Source organism: Cervus canadensis, chromosome 11 (genome assembly GCF_019320065.1).
Source record: "Cervus canadensis isolate Bull #8, Minnesota chromosome 11, ASM1932006v1, whole genome shotgun sequence".
NCBI lineage: Eukaryota > Metazoa > Chordata > Mammalia > Artiodactyla > Cervidae > Cervus > Cervus canadensis.
Genome location: NC_057396.1, coordinates 32,001,451 through 32,019,918, shown reverse-complemented (window position 1 = coordinate 32,019,918; position 18,468 = coordinate 32,001,451). Strand labels below are relative to the sequence as shown.

The window sequence follows — 18,468 nt, the reverse complement described above, 5'->3', positions numbered from 1 at the left end:
GGGGTGGTGCACTGGGATGACCCTGAGGGATGGGATGGGGAGGGAGGTGAGAGGGAGGGTCATGATGGGGAACACATGTACACCCATGGCTGATAATGTGAATGTATGGCAAAAACCACCACAATATTGTAAAGTAATTAGTCCAATTAAAATTTAAAAAAAGAAAAAAATTAACCCCCCCCCACCCAAAACTCAACAGTCATAAAACTAAGATCATGGCATCCAGCACCATCACTTAGTGGCAAGCTGAAGTGGAAAAGTGGAAGCAGTGACAGATTTTATTTTCTTGGGCTCCAAAATCACTGTGGATGGTGACTGCAACCATGAAATGAAAGATGCTTCCTCCTTGAAAGGAAAGCTATGACAAACCTAGGCGGGTTTTCAAAAGCAGAGAAATCACTTTGCTGGTAGAGGTCCATATAGTCAAAGCTATGGTTTTTCCAGTAGTCACATACAGATGTGAGAGCTGGACCATAAAGAAGGCTAAGCGCCAAAGAATTGATGCTTTTGAGTTGTGCTGGAGTAGACTCTTGAGAGCCCCTTGCACTGTAAACCAGTTAGTCTTAAAGGAAATCAACCCTGAATATTTATTGGAAGGACTGATGCTGAAGCGCCAATATTTTGGTCACCTGATGTGAAGAGTCCACTGATTGGAAAAGACCCTGATGCTGAAAAAGACTGAAGGTAAAAAGAGAAGGAGGGGGAGAGGATAAGATGGTTAGATAGCATCATCGACTCAGTGGACATGAATTTGAGCTAACTCCATGAGATAGTGAAAGACAGGGGAACCTGGTGTGGGGCCGTCCATAGGGCCGCAGCAAGTCAGACAAACTTAGGCCCCGAACAACAATACCAGAAGAGGATTTCTCTTCAGGGACGACTCCTTGGAAGGCGTAGCAGTTGAGAAAAGGTGTAATTTAGGATGTTAGAATTCCATAGCTGGACCTAACTTTGCAATCTACTTGTTACAACTGTGGCCCAGAAGCTAACATTCTGAAGGCCCCTCAGCTAGTGATGTCAGTGTGGGCACCCTGTTCCTCCTCAAGTTCTTTGCTTTTTCCAAAAGCCGTGCGTGCTGCTTATTCCGCAGGTAAGTGAGAATATAAATATCTGTTTAGTTACTGATAGTATTAGTAAGCCTAATTTAGTACATTAACTCTAAATTCACTATGCCAGTAAGGCTACTCTTTATTGGGACGTTCATCATGCCACGCTAAGTGGATCTTCTTTATTTATTTATTTTTTCCTTTTTTTTTTTTTTTCCAATTATTTTTATTAGTTGGAGGCTAATTACTTCGCAACATTGCAGTGGGTTTTGTCATACATTGACATGAATCAGCCATGGAGTTACATGTATTCCCCATCCCGATCCCCCCTCCCACCTCTCCCCCCACCCGATTCCCCTGGGTCCTCCCAGTGCACCTGGCCCGAGCACCTGTCTCATGCATCCCACCTGGGCCGGTGGTCTGTTTCACCATAGATAATATACATGCTGTTCTCTCGAAACATCCCACCCTCGCCTTCTCCCACAGAGTCCAAAAGTCTGTTCTGTACCTCTGTGTCTCTTTTTCTGTTTTGCATATAGGGTTATCATTACCATCTTTCTAAATTCCATATATATGTGTTAGTATGCTGTAATGATCTTTATCTTTCTGGCTTACTTCACTCTGTATAATGGGCTCCAGTTTCATCCATCTCATTAGAACTGATTCAAATGAATTCTTTTTAATGGCTGAGTAATATTCCATGGTGTACATGTACCACAGCTTCCTTATCCATTCGTCTGCTGATGGGCATCTAGGTTGCTTCCATGTCCTGGCTATTATAAATAGTGCTGTGATGAACATTGGGGTGCACATGTCTCTTTCAGATCTGGTTTTCTCAGTGTGTATGCCCAAGAGTGGTATTGCTGGGTCATATGGCAGTTCTATTTCCAGTTTTTTAAGGAACCTCCACACTGTTTTCCATAGTGGCTGTACTAGTTTGCATTCCCACCAACAGTGTAAGAGGGTTCCCTTTTCTCCACACCCTCTCCAGCATTTATTGCTTGTAGACTTTTGGATAGCAGCCATCCTGACTGGCGTGTAATGGTACCTCATTGTGGTTTTGATTTGCATTTCTCTGATAATGAGTGATGTTGAGCATCTTTTCATGTGTTTGTTAGCCATCTGTATGTCTTCTTTGGAGAAATGTCTGTTTAGTTCTTTGGCCCATTTTTTGACTGGGTCATTTATTTTTCTGGAATTGAGCTGCAGGAGTTGCTTGTATATTTTTGAGATTAATCCTTTGTTGCTTCATTTGCTATTATTTTCTCCCAATCTGAGGGCTGTCTTTTCACCTTACTTATAGTTTCCTTTGTTGTGCAAAAGCTTTTAAGTTTAATTAGGTCCCATTTGTTTATTTTTTCTTTTATTTCCAATATTCTGGGAGGTGGGTCATAGAGGATCCTGCTGTGATTCATGTCGGAGAGTGTTTTGCCTATGTTCTCCTCTAGGAGTTTTATAGTTTGTGGTCTTACATTTAGATCTTTAAGCGGATCTTCTTTAGAGCAGCGCCCGGGTTAACCGGATCCTGCCCAGTTTACAAAGCGATACTAGAGACAGTCCGCCGGTCCGCCCATCTGTCCAAGGTCCGCCCGCCCCTCCGCGCGGCCGCCCCTCCACCCGTGCGCGCATCCCTCCGCGTATCCGCGCGTCCGCCCCTCCGCGCGTCCGCCCCTCCGCCCGTCCGCCCCTCCGCCCCTCCGCCCCTCCGCCCCTCCGCCCGTGCGCGCATTCCTCCGCCCGTGCGCGCGTTCCTCCGTTCCTTCGCCCTCCGTCGATCAACACATTCGCCAGTCCGCCCCGCGCTGCGGAGGCGGGGATTGCGTGTCTCCCTGACCGCGCCTCATTTTCTGCCGTAGGTGCGACTGAGCAGGCGCTCGCCGAAACTTTTCCTTCTTTGGGAACGGAGTTACCAAGACGAATTCGCAGAGTTCTGCAGAAGGGGTCCAGAGACCTAAGTAGGTGAACGTGCGCCCTTAGTTAAATACGCCTACAGTTCGGTCTGGACGCGAGAGAATACACTTTCCACCCACTTCTTAGGTGCTGCTCTCTCTTAAGAGGAAAAAGGAAGAAAGAGGAAGTTCGAGGCCTCGGTTCCGCTAGGCACCGGCAATGGCGAAGAGGGCGGCTGGCCGCGTGCGGTGGGGCTCCGTGTGGCTGCTCTGCGTTCTGATGTCGGTGTTGGAGCTGGAGCACTTTCAGCTAATAGCGGGTAGGACGCGAGGGAGAGAAGGAGGGAGGGAAGAGGGGTAGCCGTCGCTAGGCCGTGAGATCGCGGTCGGCTGGGTTAAGAGCGGAGAATAACCCGGCGGTTAGGACTTCGGCTTTCAGGAAATACTGATTCGTCCACTGATTGAATAATTGTATACTGAATCCCTGCTTTGTGCAGAGTCGCCTCGTGTAGGAGCCCGAGAACAAGTGTTTCCTCAAGTTTGTGCCCTGGTGTTCTGTAAAATTCTTTCTTTCTTGCATCATCCTAGTTGCTGTAACTGGAAAAAATAAAGGATGTGAAATGAGATTGCTCTGGGACTTCCCTGCTTGTCCAGTGGTTGAGATTCCACGCTTCCACTGCAGGAGGCAGGGATTCAATTTCTGTTGGTAGTAAACTAAAATCCTTCATGACACCCGTGGTGGCCAAAAACAAAAAACACTCAACAGAAACCTCTTCAACAGGGGAGAAGGAATTGGGCCATGGATCATACTGGCTGAGAGTCCCTTAAATCCCCTTTAAAAAGAAAAAGAAATAGACTCCACCGCATATCAGTGACTTCACTGAAGTCTTTACTGAGAGTGCATGGGTATAACCGAAAGTGGGGTACGCCTGTTGGTCCCTCAAAAGCTAGTGACGAGGCCAGGTTGGTGGAAAGGAAACTGCTTTATTTTGGATATTGGCAGATTGGCTGGGTGGATGGAGTGGGGGTGGGGTTGGTGGGGGGAAGGGAAAAACAAAGTTCAAGGATTTTATGTGGATTAATGAGGGGCCATGAACTAAGGGCTTTTGTATCTGAGGATGCCCCCCTGCGACCTGCCCCCCACCCCCAAAAAGGGGAAGATGTTCCCAGTCACGTGATTGTGTTTTAGAGTACCAGGACTATGTTTCTTTCAAGGGTCTTCCATAACCTTCTCTTGTTGGCCACAGGTTTACTGCAAGTGGAGATGGCGGGGAGGACTCAGATGGTTTTCTTGAATGAAAATGTGACTATCTCTTGCAAGATCCCTGATTCCCCACACCTGGACATCAACAGTATAGGTATCACCTGGTTTCAAAAGACTGGAACTTCTGAAACTGACACCAAACTGTTTGAGTATTTTGGAAACCACAGAGAGGCATCCCAACGTGGAGCCAGTGTGTCTCTACGGAGTCTGCAGAGGGGAGATGCCTCATTGCAGCTGCCTGGTGTCCGGCTGGAAGATGCAGGAGAGTACCGCTGTGAGCTGGTGGTTACTCCTCAGAAGGCACAGGGGACTGTCACGTTGGAGGTTGTAGGTGAGTGCCTGAGGGCAGTGCCCTGTGGTTTCCATGGTGATGGGGCTTGTGGTGGAGATGTGGATGGGCTGAGTGGAGCAGAAGTTTAGAGCCTGGGCCTGGGAGTCAAATAGACATAGGTTTGAGTCCAGGATTCCATGGACTTCTTAAGAACTTTGGGCAAGTTTTTAATCACGCTGAAACTCTAAACACATGTAATAGTATTTTTTCTCAGAGAATTGATTGTAGGGAAGTGGCTATGAAAAATGCAGGTAAGATAGCTAGTAGGAAGCTGTTGTACAGCACAGGGAGCTCAACTGGGTGTTCTGGGATGCCCTAGAAGGGTGGAATGGGGGGTGGGGTCAAGGGGCTCAAGAGGGAGGGAATATATGCATACATAGAGCTGATTCACGCTGTTATACAGCAGAAATTAACACAACATTGTAAAGCAATTATACTCCAATTAAAAATTTTTTTTAAATGCAGGTAAAATGCTTAGACTAGAGCGTGGTCCATTTTAAGTGTCAGTAAAAGATAGCCACAGTAATTAGATAATTTCCCTGGTATGTCTAGCAGTGAACGGCGGCTGCGTGGTGCTAGACATACCAGGGATATTATCTAATTACTGTGGCTATCTTTTACTGACACTTAAAATGGACCACACTCTATGCTAAGCATTTTAATTGCATTCAAAGATGGGCTCAATAAAGGACAGAAATGGTATGGACCTAACAGAAGTAAAAGATATTAAGAAGAGGTGGCAAGAATACACAGAAGAACTGTACAAAAAGATCTTCATGACCCCGATAATCACGTTGGTGTGATCACTCACCTAGAGCCAGACATCCTGGAATGGGAAGTCAAGCAGGCCTTAGGAAGCATCACTATGAACAAAGCTAGTGGAGATGATGGAATTCCAGTTGAGCTATTTCAAATCCTAAGAGGTGATGCTGTGAAAGTGCTGCACTCAATATGTCAGCAAATTGGGAAAACTCAGCAGTGGCCACAGGACTGGAAAAGGTCAGTTTTCATTCCAATCCCAAAGAAAGGAAATGCCGAAGAATGCTCAAACTACTGTACAATTGCACTCATCTCACATGCGAGTAAAGTAATGCTCAGAATTCTCCAAGCCAGGCTTCAGCAGTACGTGAACTGTGAACTTCCAGATGTTCAAGCTTGTTTTAGAAAAGGCAGAGGAACCAGAGATCAAATTGCCAATATCTGCTGGATCATCAAAAAAGCAAGAGAGTTCCAGAAAAACATCTGTTTCTGCTTAGTTGACTGTGCCAAAGCCTTTGACTGTGTGGATCACAATAAACTGTGGAAAATTCTGAAAGAGATGGAAATACCAGACCACCTGACCTGCCTCTTGAGAAACCTGTATGCACATCAGGGAGCACCAGTTAGAACTGGACATGGACCAACAGACTGGTTCCAAATAGGAAAAGGAGTCCGTTAAGGCTGTATACTGTCACCCTGCTTATTTAACGTATATGCAGAGTACATCATGAGAAATGCTGGGCTGGATGAAGCACAAGCTAGAATCAAGATTGCCAGGAGAAATATCAATAACCTCAGATATGCAGATGACATCACCCTTATGGCACAAAGTGAAGAAGAACTAAAGAGCCTCTTGATGAAGGCGAAAGAGGAGAGTGAAAAAGTTGGCTTAAAGTTCAACATTCAGAAAACTAAGATCATGGCATCTGGTCCCATCACTTCATGGCAAATAGATGGGGAGACAGTGGAAACAATGGGTGACTTATTTTTTGGGGGGGCTCCAAAATCACTGCAGATGGTGATTGCAACCATGAAATTAAAAGACGCTTGCTCCTTGGAAGGAAATTTATGACCAACCTAGAAAGCATATTAAAAAGCAGAGACATTACTTTGCCAGCAAAGATCCATCTAGTCAAAGCTGTGGTTTTTCCAGTAGTCATGTATGGATGTGAGAGTTGGACTATAAAGAAAGCTGAGTGCCAAAGAATTGATGCTTTTGAACTGTGGTGTTGGAGAAGACTCTTGAGAGTCCCTTGGACTGCAAGGAGATCCAACCAGTCCATCCTAAAGGAGATCATTCCTGGGTGTTCATTGATGTTGAAGCTGAAACTCCAATACTTTGGCCACCTGATGCGAAGAGCTGACTCATTTGAAAAGACCCTGATGCTAGGAAAGACTGAAGGCAGGAGGAGAAGGGGTCGACAGAGGATCAGATGGTTGGATGGCATTACCGCCTCAATGGACATGAGTTTGGGTGGACTCCAGGAGTTGGTGATGGACAGGGAGGCCTGGCGTGCTGTGGTTCACGGGGTTGCAAAGAGTGGGACATGACTGAGCAAATAAACTGAACTGAACTGATATGTCTATAGTTAGCCTTCACTGAAGGGATACCTCTGAAAGGTAGCTAGGGAAGGAGAGCAATTTCACTCTGGTTCCATGGATCTGAATCCTATTCTGTCTGACTTGGCTGTTTCCAAACTGAGTGATTGGTCAGTCATTTAATATCTTTGCCTGTGAATTTTCCCACTCAAAATGAGGTGACAAGTGTAACCTGCCTCATAGTGTTCTGAGGATTAGATAAGCTCATGTACGAAAATGCTCGACCAGTGCTGTTGTAAGGCAGGTGCTCAGTCATGACTTACAACAGCAACATTCTTCCCTAAACACCTTTTTGAGCTCCTGTTTCTGCTATTATAAGTATGTTGGATTCTCTGTGGATGGGCTTGGGGCTGCCATAACAAAACACTACTGACTGGGTGGCTTATACAACAGAAATTAATTTTTGCACAATTCTGGAGTCCAGAAGTCTGAGATCAAGGTGACAGCAGGGTTGGTTTCTTCTGAGACCTGTTTCTTTGGCTTGTAGGTGGCTGTCTTTTCCCTGTGTTTGTGTATCCTAATCTCCTTCTATAAAGACATGTGTCAGATTAGGGCTCAACCTAATGATCTCTTTTAACTTAGCAGCAACCTCACTAAAAACCCTATGACTCAGCTTTTGCTTGTCTGTAAAGCTTTTGATTTCTCCTACATATTTGAATGAGATCCTTGCTGGGTATAGTAATCTGGGTTGTAGGTTTTTCTCTTTTGTCACTTTAAGTATGTCCTGCCATTACCTTCTGGCTTGAAGAGTTTCTATTGAAAGATCAGCTGTTATCCTTATGGGAATCCCATTGTATGTTATTTGTTGGTTTTCCCTTGCAGTTTTTAATATTTACCCTTTGTGTTTGATCTTCATTAATTTGATTAATATGTGTCTTGGGGTGTTTCACCTTGGGTTTATCCTGTTTGGGACTTTTAATGGACCGGAACCTGGTGGTCTGGAGTCGACGATGAGAAAGTGAAAGAAGGAAAGAGGCTAATATTCCCTGGGTTACACAGCCGGTCTTTGCAGTCCAGGGAATCAGTCAGAAATAGAGAGAGAGAGAAAGACATGGGGACCCAAGCTCTGATGGAGCAAAGGTGTTTTAATCAACATGGTGTGGGCATGTATACTGTCTTACAAGGTAGTTATTCTCAGCAAAGATAAAGATTAAAATTCCAGACTTACAAAACATAAGGTGATCCATATTAAAAGAGAGAGAGTTGTAAACAATCACTTTTACCGCATGGTTCATAAGAAGGAAGGGGGTACTTATCACCGTATTGAATAACTAAGGAAGGACATACCTGGATTCCTCAGCCCTGGGGGAGGCTTGCCTCTCTTCTTAATTCCTGTTAATAAGGAACAGGGGATTCATGACAGATCCAGAACAGCACACAAGAAGTCTCCTGTTAAATGCTTCCTGACAGGGACTCTCTGGGTTTCTTGGACTTGGGTGGCTATTTCCTTCCCCATTTTTGGGAAGTTTTCACCATTATCTCCTCAAGTATTTTCTCATGGCCTTTCTTTTTGTCTTCTTCTGGGACTCCTATGATTCGAATGTTGGGGTGTTTAACATTGTCCCAGAGGTCTCTGAGGTTGTCCTCATTTCTTTTAATTCATTTTTCCTCTCTGCTTCATTTATTTCCACTATTCTATCTTCCACCTCACTTATCCTATCTTCTGCTCAGTTATTCTACTGTTGGTTCCCTCCAGAGTGCTTTTGATCTCAGTTATTGCATTATTCATTATTGATTGAATCTTTTTTATTTCTTCTAGGTCTTTGTTAAACTTATTTCTTGCATTTTCTCAATCCTTGTCTCCAGTCTATTTATCTGTAACTCCATTTTGTTTTCGAGATTTTGGATCATCTTTACTATCATTATTCTGAATTCTTTTTCAGGTAGACCCCCTATCTCCTCCTCTTTTGTTTGGTTTGCTGGGCATTTATCATGTTCCTTTACCGGCTGAGTATTTCTCTGCCTTTTCATTTTGTTGTAGATTGCTGTGTTTGGGGTGGCCTTTCTGTATGCTGGGAGTCTGTGGTTCCTCTTTCTTGTGGAGGGTCCTCCCTGAGGGTGGGGTTGGACGAGTGCCTTGTCAAGGTTTCCTGGTTAGGGAAGCTTGCGTCGGTGTTCTTGTGGATGGAGCTGGATCTCTTCTCTCTGGAGTACAATGAAGTGTCCAGTAGTGAGTTTTGAGGTGTCTGTGGGTTTGGTGTGACTTTTTTGTGCTCAGGGTTATTTTCCTGCTTTGTTGGAGAATTTGCCTGGTGTGTCTTGCTCTGAAACTTGTTGGCTGTTGGGTGGAGCTTGGTTTCAGTATAGGTATGGAGGCTTTTGGATGAGCTCTTGTCGATTAATGTTCCCTGGAGTCAGGAGTTTTCTGGTATTCTTAAGTTTTGGACTTAAGCCTCCTGCCTCTGGCTTTCAGTCTTATTCTTACAGCAGCCTCAAGACTTCTCCATCCATACAGCACTGATGATGAAACATCTAGGTTAATGGTGAAAAGATTCTCCACAGAGAGGGACACCCAGAGAGGTTCACAGAGTTACATGGAGAAGAGAAGAGGGAGGAAGGAGATAGAGGTGACCAGGAGGAAAAGAGGGGTAGTCTAAAGGAGAGAGAGCAATCTAGCCAGTAATCAATTTGCTATGTGCTCTGCACAGTCTGGATCACCCAGAGAGGTTCATTGAGTTCCATAGAGAAGAGGGAGGAAGGAGATAGAGGTGACCAGGAGGAGAAAAGGGGGAGTCAAAAGGAGAGAAGAGCAATCTAGCAGTAATCAGTTCCCTAAGTGTTCTCTACAGCCCAGAACACCCAAAGGGAGTCACAGAGTTAAGTAGAGAAGAGAAGGGGAGGGAGGAGATAGAGACCTGGGGGAGAAAAAGTAGAGTCAAAAGGGAAGAGAGCAATCAAGCCAGTAATCACACTCCTAAGTAAAAATTCGAACTGAAGATTGGATTCTTAAAGGTACAGAATTGATAACAAATACTAAAAAGCAAAGATTAAAAATCTAGAGTAGAGGTTAGACTCTCAAAAATACAATATTAAAAATACAAAACAAAATCACAAAAATTATTTAAAAAATATATATGAAATTTGCTTTAAAATAGCATCTTTATTTTGCAAGGTAGTAGTAGGTTATAAAAATGAAAATTAAGGGAGTAATAAAGAACTTAAAAACATTAAAAAATGATAATAGTAAAATATATCTAGGAATTTCTCTGGAGCTGTTGAGGGCAGTGTGGGGTCAGTTCAGTTTCAGATAGTTCCTTGTTCCAGCTTGTATTTCTTCTCAAGGTCCATAGGCCCCTTCCAATGCTTAGTCAATGCTAACTACAGGGTTTTAATCTGTTGCACCTGTCACTTCCAAAGCAGTTCCCTCTTTGTTTATTTTGGCTTCCTCTGTTTGCAAGTCTCTTCAGTGTCTAATTTCCACCCTGACACAAGGGGGCGATGGTGGTTACTTATTTAGGCTCACTTGTTCAATTGTGCTGTGGGGAGGGAGGAACACTGCGAACAAATATCACTGGTGTGTGTGGGGAGTGCTCGCAGTGTATGGACCACACTGGGTTTGCTCCAGCTCACGGCGTGTGTGCTTATATGATTCAGCTATCTCACTGCTGGGCATGCACACTGAGGAAACTGGAATTGAAAGAGACATGTGTACCCCAGTGTTCATCATAGCCCTGTTTACGATAGCCAGGACATGGAAGCAACCTAGATGTCCATCGGCAGACGAATGGATAAGAAAGTTGTGGTACATATACACAATGGAATATTATTCAGCCATTAAAAAGAATACATTTGAATCAGTTCTAATGAGGTGGATGAAACTGGAGCCCATTATACAGAGTGAAGTAAGCCAGAAAGAAAAGCACCAATACAGTATATTAACACATATATATGGAATTTAGAAAGATGGTAACGATAACCCTGTATGTGAGACAGAAAAAGAGACACAGATGTAAAGAACAGACTTTTGGACTCGGTGGGAGGAGGCGAGGGTGGGATGATTTGAGAGAATAACATTGAAACATGTATATTACCATATGTGAAATAGATCACCAGTCCAGGTTTGATGCATGAGACAGGGTGCTCAGGGCTGGTATACTGGAATGACCCTGAGGGATGGGATGGGGAGGGGTGTGGGAGGGGGGTTCAGGATGGGGAACACATGTAAATCCATGGCTGATTCATGTCAATGTATGGCAAAAACCACTACAATATTGTAAAGTAATTAGCCTCCAATTAAAATAAATTAATTAATTAAAAAAAAAATCCCTATCTCTAAATATAGTCACAGTCTGAGGGACTAGGTTTAGGACTTCAACATATGAATTTGGGACAGGTTAAATTCAGTATAACTGGGGGGCAGTATCTGTGAGCTCCTCACAATTGCACTGAAGACTTGGAATGTTTTGTACATTTCAGTTTTGGAGGTGGGGATGTATATTAGAATTCCTCTGCAATCGATAGCCTAAAATAAAAGTTTTTTTTTTTTTTTCCAAAAATTAAATAAAGAGACTTTTTTTTAAGAAGAGGTTTAGATTTATGGAGAAATTGCAAAGATAGTACAGAGTTCCCATATTACTCTTGCCTCCACACCTTACTTGCCCTATTAACATCTTGCGTTTATGCTATATTTTTATAATTAATGAACCAATATTGATACATTTTTGTTTATTAAAGTCCATAGTTTGTTCACTTGTAGCTCAGTCAGTAAAGAATCTGCCTGCAGTGTGGGAGACCCGGGTTTGATACCTGAGTCAGGAAGATCCCCTGAAGAAGGAAATGACAACCCACTCCAGTATACTTGCCTGGAAAATCTCATGGACACAGGAACCTGGTGGGCTGCAGTCCATGGGGTCACAAAGAATAGGGCATGACTGAGCAACTAATGCTTAACTTACTTACATAGTTTATTCAGATTTCCTTAGTTTTTTTCTCCTGATAATTTTTTTTTTTTTTTTGCTCTGAAGGCTATTTTTTCAAAAATAGTTTTATTTATTTATTTGTTTTTGGCTGTACTGGGTCTTCATCGCTCCATGGGCTTTTCTCTAGTTGTGGCAAATAGGGGATGCTTCTCATTGCAGTGGCTTCTCATTGTGGAGCATGGGCTCTAGGGCACATGTGCTTAATTATTATTTAAAAGTCTCTATCTGATAATTCCAAAATCTGTGTCATACCAGAGTTTGGGTCTGATGCTTGCTTTGTCTTTTCATACTTTTTGGCATGCCTTGTAATTTTTTGTTGAAAACCAGATGTTACATATCAGGTAATAGGAACCGAGGTGAATAGGCTTTTGGTATGAGAATCTGTGTTTCTTTGGCTAGGAGTTGGACTGTGTTTAATGTTAATGCTGTACCTATAGGTGCCAGAGACTTCAGTTCCTTCTGGTGTCTTTCCCCCCCGCCTTGTTTCCTTTGAGTTTCCTCATGAGCTCCTTCTGAAATAGAGCATTCTGGGGCTCTGTTGATGTAGTGGTTAGGTGTAGAGGGGAAGCTGTTTATAATTTTCTGATTAAATCTCATTCTTTGAGTTGCCTGAGCCCCTAGACTGTCTCACCTTCACAAGTGTTTCTAGGTGAGACAGGAAGGCGAGAGGGGGCTGGAGTTGGCTAAACATCACTGTCCCAGGTCAGATAAGACTTTGGCAAATTCTTTTTCCTTAAGAGCATCCTTCATTGTGGAGAATGCACTGGCTGTATATATATAAATACTTAACTTTTATTTATTTAATTACTTAGTTTTGACTGCTCTGGGCCTTTGTTGCTGTGCCCGGGCTTTCCCTAGTTGCAGCAAGTAGGCGCTACTCTCAGGCTGTGGTGTGTGGGCTTCTCATTGCGGTGGCTTCTCTTGTTGCAGAGCACAGGCTCTGGGGTGCACAGGCTTCAGTAGTCATAGTGCATGGGCTTAGTTGCTCTGCAGCATGTGGAATCTTCCCAGACCAGGGATCAAGCCCACGTCCCCTACATTGGCAGGCGCATTCTTAACCCCTGGACCACAAGGGAGTCCTGGGTATGTTTTGAAATAGTTACTTTTCTTCTCTTCCCTGCTCAAAAGAGGAGGGGATTTTTCTTGAATCTTCACAGTGAGAGCCTGGTGGGATTCTTGGAGGTACAACTCATGAAAGTGTGTGGCCCGCTCTAAGGCTGGGCCGCTAGGAGTTCTTTCCTCTCAATCTAGTCCACACTCATCCTCTAGCAATTTATCAGAGTTAGTGCTTATGTGTGTCAACCAGTTTATTACTCTAGTACCTTCTGCTCAAGGTTTTATGATCTTGGCCATGATTCTCTCAATCTGCCTGTCTCCCTTGTTTATATGGAGGTGGTTTGCCCTGTCACCTCAGTTCTCTGATGAACTAAGGAAAGCTGTGGATTTTCAGTTTGTTCAGCTTAGCTTTCTTTCCTGTTCCAAGGATAGAAATGATGACTTTCAAGATCTTTACATGTGAGAGGGGAAGCCAGAGGTCAGCAGTGATTTTAAGAAGGCGGCTTATTTTCCTTTCACAAAAATGTAGCCAACCCAGGGCAGATATGGCAGTGCTCTGATCATCTGGGACCCAGGATCCTTTTATCTTGTCACTTTGCCGTCTTCAAGCTGCATTTCCTCCTTTTGTTTAGAAATGGCTTCTCTGATATTGGAAATAAAAGCAAAAATAAACAAATGGGACCTAATGAAACTTAAAAGCTTTTGCACTACAAAGGAAACTATAAGTAAGGTGAAAAGACAGCCCTCAGATTGGGAGAAAATAATAGCAAATGAAGAAACAGACAAAGGATTAATCTCAAAAATATACAAGCAACTCCTGCAGCTCAATTCCAGAAAAATAAATGACCCAATCAAAAAATGGGCCAAAGAACTAAACAGACATTTCTCCAAAGAAGACATACAGATGGCTAACAAACACATGAAAAGATGCTCAACATCACTCATTATAGAGAAATGCAAATCAAAACCACAATGAGGTACCATTACACGCCAGTCAGGATGGCTGCTATCCAAAAGTCTACAAGCAATAAATGCTGGAGAGGGTGTGGAGAAAAGGGAACCCTCTTACACTGTTGGTGGGAATGCAAACTAGTACAGCCGCTATGGAAAACAGTGTGGAGATTTCTTAAAAAACTGGAAATAGAACTGCCATATGACCCAGCAATCCCACTTCTGGGCATACACACTGAGGAAACCAGATCTGAAAGCGACACGTGCACCCCAATGTTCATCGCAGCACTGTTTATAATAGCCAGGACATGGAAGCAACCTAGATGCCCATCAGCAGACGAATGGATAAGGAAGCTGTGGTACATATACACCATGGAATGTTACTCAGCCATTAAAAAGAATTCATTTGAATCAGTTCTAATGAGATGGATGAAACTGGAGCCCATTATACAGAGTGAAGTAAGCCAGAAAGATAAAGAACATTACAGCATACTAACACATATATATGGAATTTAGAAAGATGGTAACGATAACCCTATATGCAAAACAGAAAAAGAGACACAGAAATACAGAACAGACTTTTGAACTCTGTGGGAGAAGGTGAGGGTGGGATATTTCAAAAGAACAGCATGTATACTATCTATGGTGAAACAGATCACCAGCCCAGGTGGGATGCATGAGACAAGTGCTCCGGCCTGGTGCACTGGGAAGACCCAGAGGAATCGGGTGGAGAGGGAGGTGGGAGGGGGGATCGGGATTGGGAATACATGTAAATCCATGGCTGATTCAAAGAATAAAAAATAAAAAAAAAAAAAAAGAAATGGCTTCTCTGTCCCCAGCCATGATATACTATTCCAGCCTTTCTGTAGAAAGAAGGAAGTGGAGGGGGAGAGATACTGTTCTTTTCTTTAAGATACCCTTGTTATTTCAGGATACTTCTTAGAAGTTGCTCTCATCACTTCTGATTACAATAAAACTTTCAGACCCTTAGTTCACATGACTACACCCAGCTGCAGAGGAGGGTGGGAGAAGTAGCTTTAACTTGGAGGTGTCATGGAAGAATGGAGACTGGCAGCAATTAGTAGTCTCTGCCCACATCAGTGTTTATTCCAAGGGTTTCCTCAGATTCCCAAAGGTATCTATGACACAGAGGGACTTAAGAAACTCTGCTTTATAAAACTGCCTGAGATTTGGGGTCACAGCATATCAGTACCCCACTGGCACTGGGACCAACGTACCCAGAACATTTAGTCTAAGAAGAATACCATTCAGTTTATTTCACTTTTCTGAAGGCTTGCCATGGGTCTGACATTGAGCTGATAATAAGCAAATCTCTACCTACCCTCAAAGAATGACTTCTCTCCCCTGGCAGCTCCACCAGTCAGCAACTTGTCTGAACAAGTCATGATGAAAGATAACGAGGACAAACATATTTTCTGTACATCAAGTGGGTTCTACCCAAAGCATATTAACATCACGTGGAAAAAGTGGACCCAGAAGGATCCCCAGTTCCGGGAGTTTTCTAAGAACATCACCACTGACCGCATAGTCGAGAATGAGGATGGTACATTTAATATCACTAGCCACCTGAGGCTGAAGCCATCTCTGGAAGACAATGGGACCATCTATCAGTGTGTGGTATGGCATGTATCCTTGCCCACAATCCAGTGTTTCGACTTCCACTTGATTCTACATCCAGGTAAGCATCTTCTTGGACATTTCCCTTACTCTTCATCTTGAGGGGAGGATCATATAAACTTTGGTTATATAGGGAAGGGGAGAAAGACTGGTCTGATTTAGCTCAGCCTCAGAGTCAGCAGTCCAGATTAGGTCCCTAAGCCAGGACAGATGGTCTAATAGGTAGACAGATGGTCTAATAGGTGACCTGGCTTCTATGGTCATGGCTCTGGTCCTAGGTGGGGATGACCCTGTTTGTCCAATGCATCTGCATAGAGCTGAGAGAGGTAATGAAGGCAGAGACTGACTGGTGGCCCTGAGGAATGTGGTCTGGGTGTGCCAGATGGGGCTTGAGATGATCCTGAAGGGAGAGAGACATTGTTCTTGGAAATAAAGACTAGGGATTGTGTGGGTAGTATGTGCACAGATGTGTTTAGGGTGTCTCTGGAACATGGGGAATATGAAATTGAAATATGCTTTGTGTGTTTAGTATTAGGGATTTGTCTGGGCTGGGTGATATGTATACATCTTAGCCAATTGTTGTTGTTTAGTCGCTAAGTTGTATCCAACTCTTTTGTGACCCCATGCACTGTAACTCGCCAGGCTCTTCTGTCCATGCGATTTCCTAGGTAAGAATACAGAAATAGGTTGGCAGGCAGATTCTTTACCATCACCAGTCACCAGGTAAGCCCTCTTAGTCCATATGGACTGCTGTAACAAATTGCCACAGACCAGGTGGCTTGTAAGTGCCTCCTCAGGTGGTGCTGTAGTAAAGAACCGCCTGCCAATGAAGGAGATGCGGGTTCAATCCCTGAGTTGGGAAGATCCCCTGGAGAAGGAAATGGCAACCCACTTCAGTATTTTTACCTAGGACATCCCATGGACCAGAAGAGCCTGATAGGCTACAGTGCGTGGGATCGCAAAGAGTCAGCCACGCCTGAGTGACTGAGCATGCACATGCACGCATGCGGGTGGTGTATAAGCAACAGAACTTCATTTCTCACAGTTAACAGAGGCTGGAATCCCAAGATTAGTGGCCAGCATGGTTGAGTGAGAGCCCTTTTGCAGGTTTCAGACTTCTCATGCTGTCCTCACAAGGTGGAAGGGGTGAGGGATCTCTCAAGGTCCTCCTTTATAGGGCACTGATCTCACTCCTGAGTGCCCCATCCTCATGACCTAATCACCTCCCCAAAGCCCTGTCTCCTAATGCTATCATGCTGGGCATTAAGATTTCAGCATTCACATTTTGAGGGGAGAGTGACATTCAGACTTCAGCCGTTTACAGGTGATATAGGATGGTATAGTGGTATGGAAGCTTTAAACATGTGCCCAGCACGTGCATATTGTATGTAGTGTTTGATATTGCTGTATTTCTGATACGTGCTAAACAGGCTGTTTGGCGTCTGGAGGTGTAAGTGATAGGATGGAAGAGGGCAAAGACATGTGGCAGAAGGTTGGTGGTACTATCTCTGACAGAAGATGACATACAACCACACAAATCCTAGAAGCAGTCATGTGGTCTCTTTGCCCCCTGCCAGTATGCTTCCTCTTAACGTTTTCTTCTTTCCACAGAATCTGAGAAGAAAACTTACTGGTTCTATATTGGAATGAGCATATTAATTGGACTGATCATTATTGGACTGATATATCTTTTTCTTAAGGAAAGGTAAGGGGCTCCAAAGCAAAGTTTAGCCTTGTGTTTTGGAGTAGGCTCTGGGAGTTCAGAATTTATTGCCAGTGCATGGTGTTGGAGAGCTCTCAGGATTGATGCTGGAGTGTTCTAAGTGTATTTATGATGTATGACTTTTTTTGATATGTTGGGGAGGAACTGTCTCATCTGGTCTCCATGTAGCAGCCTGGGACTCTGGGAAGATGTGCTGTAAAGCCCCTCTGCCTCCTCCTGATTAACTGGCTCACTGTGAATCAAGACCTCATTGTTCACCCCAGGCCTGTGAATGATATATGAGCTGCAGTGTTACTGTCACATATAGAGTCCATGGCTCAGAGAGGGGATTTCCTTCCCCACATATTTGCGCATATTTTGTTAGTAACTCAATGGGATAACTTACCACCCAGATTATACTGGTTTAACCAAGAATTTCCAACCCTAGTGAGGGTGTTTCCAATCTAAAACATGTTTCCAAACATGTTATTCCCTATGGCCCAAATAGCAAATAAAACAACTCAAACTGTTGTCGAGGCCAGTTTAAATGCAGTTAAATGCTTCTGGGTAATAAAATTGCCCGCAATTATTTACAGGCCTGCCAATGCAGAATCTGTGCAATAGCTAGTATATCTCATTATAAATGCTTTTGGAAAAGCAGACCAGTCCATTCATCAAGAAAAAAGTCTGTTTGTCTAAAGTTGGCCAACTGATTCATAGGACTTACTCTCCTGATTTAACCTAGGTCAGCAAAATGCTGGAAATGCTGCCTGCTGGAGGATGAGGAGAGAGGGTCTGCGCTCAGTGTTGTCCAACTCTCCATGACACTACGGCCTGTAGTCCACCAGGCCCTTCTGTCCATGAAATTTTCCAAGCAAGAACACTGGAATGGGTCGCCGTTTCCTTCTCCAGGGGCTCTTCCCAGCCCAGAGATCGAACCCAAGTCTCCTGCATTCCAGGCAGATTCTTTACTGCTTGAGCCACTGGGGAAGCTGGAGGATGAGAGATACTGTAATCAGAGACTTCTGGAGGATGAGACTCTCGAAGCTGGAACTGGATCAGATGACCACTTCCTCAATGCATCAACAAATCTAGCTAAGACCCAGAGGGATGGGATGGGGAGGGAGGTGGGAGGGGGGTTCAGGATGGGGAACACAGGTAAACCCATGGCTGATTCATGTCAATGTATGGCAAAAACCACTACAATATTGTAAAGTAATTAGCCTCCAACTAATAAAAATAATAGGGGAAAAAAAAAAGCAAAAAAAAAATTCTGGCTAAGATCATCAGTACCAACAGAACTGACTCTTGAGT

The 18,468-nt window shown here is 43.9% G+C and overlaps 1 protein-coding gene across 1 annotated transcript; it reads left to right on the top strand.

Moving 5' to 3' along the window:
- The first annotated feature begins 2,782 nt into the window (after positions 1 to 2,782).
- NCR3LG1 (natural killer cell cytotoxicity receptor 3 ligand 1) lies at positions 2,783 to 18,264 on the top strand. Its single transcript, XM_043481652.1, is given in 6 exon segments — positions 2,783 to 3,255; positions 4,183 to 4,530; positions 15,187 to 15,513; positions 17,064 to 17,157; positions 17,900 to 18,193; positions 18,195 to 18,264. Coding segments are annotated over 6 exon segments (1,218 nt in total). The 5' UTR covers positions 2,783 to 3,155; the 3' UTR covers positions 18,250 to 18,264.
- Positions 18,265 to 18,468: the final 204 nt, after the last annotated feature.